At 36.4% G+C, this 7289-nt stretch overlaps 1 protein-coding gene and 1 long non-coding RNA gene across 2 annotated transcripts in view; both read right to left on the bottom strand.

Moving 5' to 3' along the window:
• Window positions 1–663: 663 nt before the first annotated feature.
• LOC111376861 (vegetative cell wall protein gp1-like) lies at window positions 664–1417 on the bottom strand. Its single transcript, XM_022999866.1, has 2 exons — window positions 1310–1417; window positions 664–1254 (listed from the first exon to the last, which is right to left on the bottom strand). The coding sequence occupies exons 1-2, from the start codon at window positions 1415–1417 to the stop codon at window positions 664–666; spliced, it is 699 nt and encodes a 232-aa protein (XP_022855634.1).
• A 4238-nt stretch (window positions 1418–5655) lies between these two features.
• The window catches only part of LOC111376853, a 3484-nt gene continuing 1850 nt past the window's right edge, over window positions 5656–7289 (bottom strand). Inside the window, exon 3 of the long non-coding RNA XR_002699573.1 lies at window positions 5656–5881. This is a non-coding gene — a long non-coding RNA (uncharacterized LOC111376853). The remainder of the gene's footprint in view (window positions 5882–7289) is intronic.

Here is a 7289-nt window from a genome sequence, read left to right as displayed (position 1 = left end):
CGCGCGGTGGGGGGGGGGGGGGGGGGGGGGGGGGGGGGGGATGTCATAAGCAACTAGTGGAAGGAAGCTCCTGGGGAAAGAAGAAGAAGATGTCTCAACGGAATTACCAGAATCTTCAAATGGGAGACGACACCGTTCAGCGTTAAACATGAGGCAGGACCATTTCAGCATTTCAAATTTGTTTAGCACATTTCAAATTGTTAACTGTAAACTCGCCTTTTTCCCTCTACCTAAACATGAGATGGGAATGAAGGAAGGAAGGATGGATGGACATAATTTGGTTTCTCTTCTTCTCTCTCATTCTGAAATTTTCTCTTCCTTCTCGTTCTTCTTTTCTTCTCCCTTAATCTATATTTCTTATATCTTCTTAATATTATTATAGTTGGGTATGAAATTGCAGTTGAAAATCTATGGATTGTGTTGGAATTATTCGATTTTGATTGAGGCTATAATCAATCATTACATAACTGCTACTCATTATTACTACTGTCCTTGTAATTCTTATTGGACTAAGATCATTACAATAAAATTATTATATAAAATTTACTATAATTTGTTAAATGTGGACAAAAGTGCAGTACAAATAATACAATACGACAAGATAAACTACACTATATTTCATGAAAAAGAATACGAATAAGGCCAAAAAAGGTATAGTCCTATTCAGATGGCTAAAGAGGCCCAAAGAGCAGCAAGCCCAGTCAGAATAACCGAAGCCTTGTGGATGGAGTTTGAACTCGAATCATCATCCGCCACTGGGCCCTGTGCAATTTCCGGTTCCAAACTCGTCGGCGCCGGGCTTGGTTCACTACTGCTTGATGGGAACATTCCTGGTGCTTCTGATGGTGTTGCAGAACTTGAAGGAACGCTGGAAGATGCTGGGCTCGTGGCCGACGCCGGAGAAGTAGCCGGAGTTGAGGGCAATGGAGATGAAACTGGAGGAGACACTGCCGGAGTGCTCACTGGGGTTGGGGTCTCCGTTGTAGGTGGAGACGCCGGAGATGGGACAGGAACAGAAATGCCGGCCGACGGAGAAAAAGCGGACGGCGTCGGAGACTGTAACGGCGACGCAGATGGGCTGGTTTTCGGAGAACTAACTGGCACTGCCGGAGAAACTTTTGAAGGAGGCGAAAGCACCGGAGACTTCGCTGGGGACGCATGAGGGCTTCCCCGAACAGGGGACGGAGAATTGGCCTGCGGAGCATGTTTCTTCGTAGGCGCCTTGGTTGGCGCCGGAGAAGGCGCATTAGCGCTCTGTGCATTGCCGGAATATTGCACACACAACACTAGAAAGGCGATGAGAAATAACCTGCACATTTTTTGCAGTATAACAAAACCTAGCGGGTAGGATTCTTCCGGTGATATCACTCAGTAAATAAATGCTAAAGATTTGCCGATATGGTTCTCCGCTGAACATGGATGGCAGAGATCACGTAGAGAAATATATATAGGGAATAATTTGAAACTTAAACGTTGCATTAAGGACAGTTGATCCGCAATACGACCGTTGGTAGTTGTGGGACCCTTTGTCATGTAATGTTACCGTTGCTGATAGTGAGGAAATTCCTCTGCATGTATTTGTCACTTCCTTTTTCTGATTTTTTTCCTTTTTTATTTTGTTTTAAAAAATCTCACCAAAATTAGCTTACGAAGACACTGCAGAAATTTTCCTCAGAGGCCCAAATCATGAATAATTCTTCAATTGCTTCGTCAAATCCACAAAAATCTAACCTTTTTCAAGCACTGAAGTCAAGTTAAATTTTGTCCGAACAATAAAATATGTTTGACTCCGCCCCATAAGAAGTCCTTTTCTTGCTTTCTCTGCAAGTATCATGGCAATGCTATATTAACTGTCATCAGAAATGAAACAGAAAATCCCTAATCCTAAGTTTTGATTAAAGCCATGGACGATAATAAAGCTGGAGGAGGGGATAACGGTGAAGATTCCAGGGAATGGTTCTTCGACGCCAACTAGGATTTTCTTGGGAGGATCCGATGATGGCTAAGAAGATACGTATAATGATGTTAATAATGGAGACATCTTCCAACACTCACTTGTAAGTTATTAATGAAAAACCGGAGAAGAAGGTTGAATTGATCTCGTTCAAAACATAAGGGACAAATAAGTTTTTGCACACTCTCTTAACGTGCCTTTTTAGAAGAAAATTGTCATCAGGGACTATATACTAATTAAATATAAGGTTAAGGGTGAGAATGCAGCAAAAAACTTAAAACATAAGTGAGACAATGTGAAGAGGTCAAGAATCTTTAACGCAGTTAAAATGTTGTGTAACAACAAATTTGTGGAGGCAATAATTTTCAGATCATAATTTTTATTTCTTGTACCACATTTTAACTGTATTTAAGGTTTTTAATCTTTGTTCGTTATAGTACTTATGTCCCTAATGATTTTTCATGTCATTTTTATAGTCAAACTTTTCATTAGTTGACACATTTTGTATTTGATAACAATTTTATATCTAAAAGTTCGTTGAAATAGCTTAAAATAATTTACTTTTTATCATATTTTTAAAAAATAAATAAATAAAAAGTGTGAAAAATTCCCTTATTTCAAAGCATGAAATATTTTGATATATATTATTATGAAGGACGAGACTTATTAATTAATGGAATGTTGAATATAAGAATTCGATGAAAAAAGTTAATGAAATAATTGCTACAATGAGTAAAGATTAAGGAGTTTAATGACAATTAAAATGTGGTGTATCAAGCAGAGAAAAAATGATTTTTGGGCAATCACAATTTCTTTAATGCACTAGAAAAAACGTGAACATTACTTCAATGTATGATATTAATTTTTGTTGATGATTGTCCACCAGTTGCAAAGTTTTGATAACTTTTAGGGAAAAATTCATAAATAAGAATTTAAGTATCACACATTTCAAAATTAAGAAATCAAATTTTTATTTAAATTCATTTATGAGATTTAATTAATTTATTATTTATTTTACTAATTAAATATATTTAGGTCACGGATCTATATAATTTGATCACAAATTAATGATTTAGTTAGTAACTTATTATTTTTTGATTTCTAATCAGAATTTTATATCACGAATTATTTTATGGTCATAGTTCAAAAGTTTTATAGATCACAGTTCATTTCATATAAGTTACGATTTATTTATTGGTCACAAATCACAAATATTATAAATCACGACTTATTATACATTCTCAAATTATCAAATTATCGATCACAGATTAATAAATTTTTAAGTTACACATTATTTTTTTATCACAAATTATCTTTTTTATTGGTCACAGGTTATCCAATTTAATGGTCACAATCAACTAAATAATTTGTGACCCACCATCAACACGGTTATCACTGTCAATCTAAAAGCACAACCACAGTCGGGGCAACGAAACCATTATCTCAAGCACCACAACCGCCGTCATGACCACCAAGATCCAATAAAGCGATCGCCACCCAAACACCACCACCCACAAATTGAAACCCACCCAAAAAATTGTGATTTTTGAATCACGTGCCACCAAAAACCATCGCACAACCACCACCACAATCTTAGCCAACAACAACCACCACCATTCCAAAAAAAAAGAGAGAGAGAGAGAGAGAGAGAGATTCAGATCTATCCAAATCAGCGCCGTGCACCATCGACGACGAGCGATGGTGAGGAGCATCACCACAATTCCAATGAACCACCATCCCCACCTCACCATCTCCACTAGCACCACCACTACTCCAATGAACCACCAACACCACCACAACCACACATAATCGATTTCATACGCAAAACCCACACAAATCAGCAAACGCCTACCATAGATTGCCACCTCCACCACCTATGCCGACAACTATCGTCACCACCACCATCTTAATACTCCACAACCACTACACCCACGAAAATTTCCCAAAACTAGTTGACGACTATCACTGTATCCCCACTAGTTTAAAACCAAATCTAAGAAATGAGGTGGTTCTGACGCCAAATGAAGATGAAGCAATGGTTCTGGCGCTGGACGAGAGGAAGGCAATGGGAACGTTGAGGAGAAACCGAGAGAGAGGTAGTGAGTGAATATGAATGATTTTTAGGGTTTGTATGAAAATTGGGAATTAATTTTATTATTAATATTGAATCAATATCTGATTTTTGTATAAACAAACTACATATCTGGTTTATGAAATTGGATATTTAAAGATATGGTTAAGTATAATTTTCACTAAATTTTACGTGTACTGCCATCCATTTTGCAAGGGTTTAGATGATTAAATATCGTTCTTTTCTTTTTTTTTCTTTTTTTTTTTAAGTGCGTGACCATTCATTTTTATTACTTAAGTTTCTTTTGTTGCTTGAGTGAAATCTAGCAACTTGAACAAAGTGTTGATTTTCTTCCAAGTTATCATGATGTCCCCATTATATCTCACATAAAAAGTTCGAGAAAAAACCCAAGCGAAAATGGTGCTACTGCATACTTTGACTTGCTATAGACTTTGACTAGGGAATAAGCCCTACCCTGGGTAAGGCACACATGAAACATTACTAGACGTGTAAAATGGGGCGAGTCACTCATATTTTTGGATTTTATTTGTGTTGATACACAAAAAGTTCGGCCCAAGTTGAATAGCTAAGGAATGAAGTCCAATTAGAAGATCTCCAAAATCAAATAGCTCAAAGAACGACCCAGTCAGGCAATGCAGGATAAAGGCCCAAATAAGGAAGCCCATGAACGCGAAAATACCATCGCCCAAGGTTGCAAGTCGCCTAAGATTTGAACGAATGAATTGTCATGCAATCGTCCAGAGCTGTGACTCTGCTCTCGACCAAACATTCAAGTCGCTTAGCATCTTAGCAAACATAAGAAGTTATAGTTATCTAAAAGTACAGTTAATGAAGCAGTTATTGGGTAGTCCTATCACGTTCCATGATTCAAGGAATTCAATTGGAAACGATTGAACGACAAAAGTAATGACAGCGGTTAGAGAAGGCAGTTCCATGAAAAGTTGGCCACTACAAGGAAAGTGGGTAGTTATAGAGCGATCAAGCAGTTTTTTAAGCGATTGATCACGAAAAAATCATCCAGAGAGTATAAAAGGAAGAAAAGATATAGAGCAAAAGACCCCAAATCAAACACTTTCAAACAGAAAATATGTAATTTTCAATTTTTTAGTTTAGATTTAAACACTTCTTTTACAGTAACTCGTGTACTTGCGCCCCTTGAAGGCATTCTGTTTTTACTTTCCAATTGTAAAATCATCGCCAATAAATACGCCCATTTTTGGGACTTCGTCTAAAGAGGTTTGTCCCTTATACAATCGTCTGATCCCTTTTTAATTGTTAGCGACTAACCCACGCGAAACAATTTGTTTATTTTTTAAAAATTTGTATACGAAAATTCATTCTTGCAATTTTAGCTTCATCTACATATTGCAGTTGATCCAAGCTCGGATAAATAAAGAGGATTTTTACAACTTTTGGCAATATGTAATTCTTTATGTTTAACATATCTTTAAAAATTTGTGTCTTCATTATACTACAAAAAGTGAGTGCAATTTTCTATTCAAATTCAAAAAGGTTGCAAGCCACGAATGGGGGCAGGCTGAGCAACACTTCAGCATCTAGTTGGCTCGCCCCAAAGCAAGAACAAGTGGGCTCGCTTGATGGATCAAAAAATGAAACAGATTATTTTTCCCAAAATTTAAAATACCAGGGCAAACAATCAATGCCACCATTTGTTCCTCAGTTGATGTTATGCAAAACCAATTTAACATGTTTTAGATGCATCATATTCTACACCTACTTTCTATTGCAATCAGCACAACCGGATAGGTCAATTGTCAATATCTGCCAAGCTAATTGACTAGATGCACCCATCGAAAATGCGTAATATGGCCACCCTGCTCAAGCAAAAAAGGACAATAACATCAAAAATGTGTAATATGGCCATCACGGTCCATCTGAAAATTGAATAGAAATTAAAAGAGCTTCAAAGAAAGAAGACAATAAACATGGTAAGAGAAAACAGGAACTAGAAAATCAAAGTAGGTCAAGCCATAATATTGTACTGAAACTAGTTGGTACCTTAGTAAGATACATGTAAGAAATTGATTAAGTTTTCCTTTTGAATTAGATTATTGTAGTGTAAACTCTTGGGTATATCACTGATCCAAGAGAAGTGGTAAACTAATTATCACTATCTCCATCGTAAACCCTCACCTAAGGAGGAGATTGCTTCACTACATACTGTGTAAATACCTGGTGTTCACAACATGTTTTCTGAGTGATTACTTTGTTCACATATGAGCAGTTTTCATAATTAGTATAATATATATGACATTCTGGGCAGAGAGAGAATCTAAATACGATACAGTCAAGCTATAAAATATTGGAGAACCTGCTCAAAGAAAGCATCAATCAAGATAAAATAAGGAACCATATGTTTGGGAAATTAAAAATATAAAATTTTTGCATAATTGAGAAATCCTAGCATAATCATAACAAAGAATGACTAGAAAATAAAACAAACCTAAAGTTGTTCACTTGCAGAAAAATCCCTAGTCCTAAACTCAATTGAAAAGCAAGAAAACAAAGTCCTTGAAATGGTGTCAAAATTCCACTGGCAACTGGCCTCGACCTTGTCCTCTCTACCTACACCACATTAAGCTATCAAACAAGCAAGGAAGCAAATGAATAATCATCACGTCGTAGAAGGTTCTACTTAAAAATACAGAAGAAAGATGGATGAACAAAAATGCAAAAAAGACAGAGAGCCTAAAAATGGTAGAATATATCAACTGAGAATAACTAATATATCTGTCCAAAATGAAAAGAAGATACTGATCAGCAAACATGTGCGCATATTCTAGTGGTAAAAGGTACTAAGAGTTAATAGCTAAACTAAGGACCTGGTTGGTAGTGATTTTGAGAATTGATTTTTTTATCGTTAGAGAGAAAAGTAGATCCTACCTGTGAGTAAAAAAAGTAAAAAATGACGGCTAGTGAAATAACGGTCAAAATTTTGATTTTTTTGGATGAAAAATTGCTACCAAACGGAAGCTGAATGTGCAAAGGAATCAAACGAAACAATGTTTGAGACATAGGAACAAACCAACTCGTAAAATACGATTAACAGTTGAAAACATGAAAAAAGATTGTGACTTGATGTAAAAGAAAAAAAAAGAAAAGGGAAAGCTGGGCTTCCACTTCTTCAATGATCATTAGATAAACTTATGCAATCTCTAGTGAGGGAAAAGTTGGGTCGAAAGAAAAGGAGAAGTCGAAAATGGAAGGGGCCATCTCTTTCCC

This window comes from Olea europaea, unplaced genomic scaffold, assembly GCF_002742605.1.
Source record: "Olea europaea var. sylvestris unplaced genomic scaffold, O_europaea_v1 scaffold1569, whole genome shotgun sequence".
NCBI classification, from domain to species: domain Eukaryota; kingdom Viridiplantae; phylum Streptophyta; class Magnoliopsida; order Lamiales; family Oleaceae; genus Olea; species Olea europaea.
Note: the sequence above shows the minus strand (reverse complement) of the source record. Positions and strands in the feature narration are given on the sequence as shown.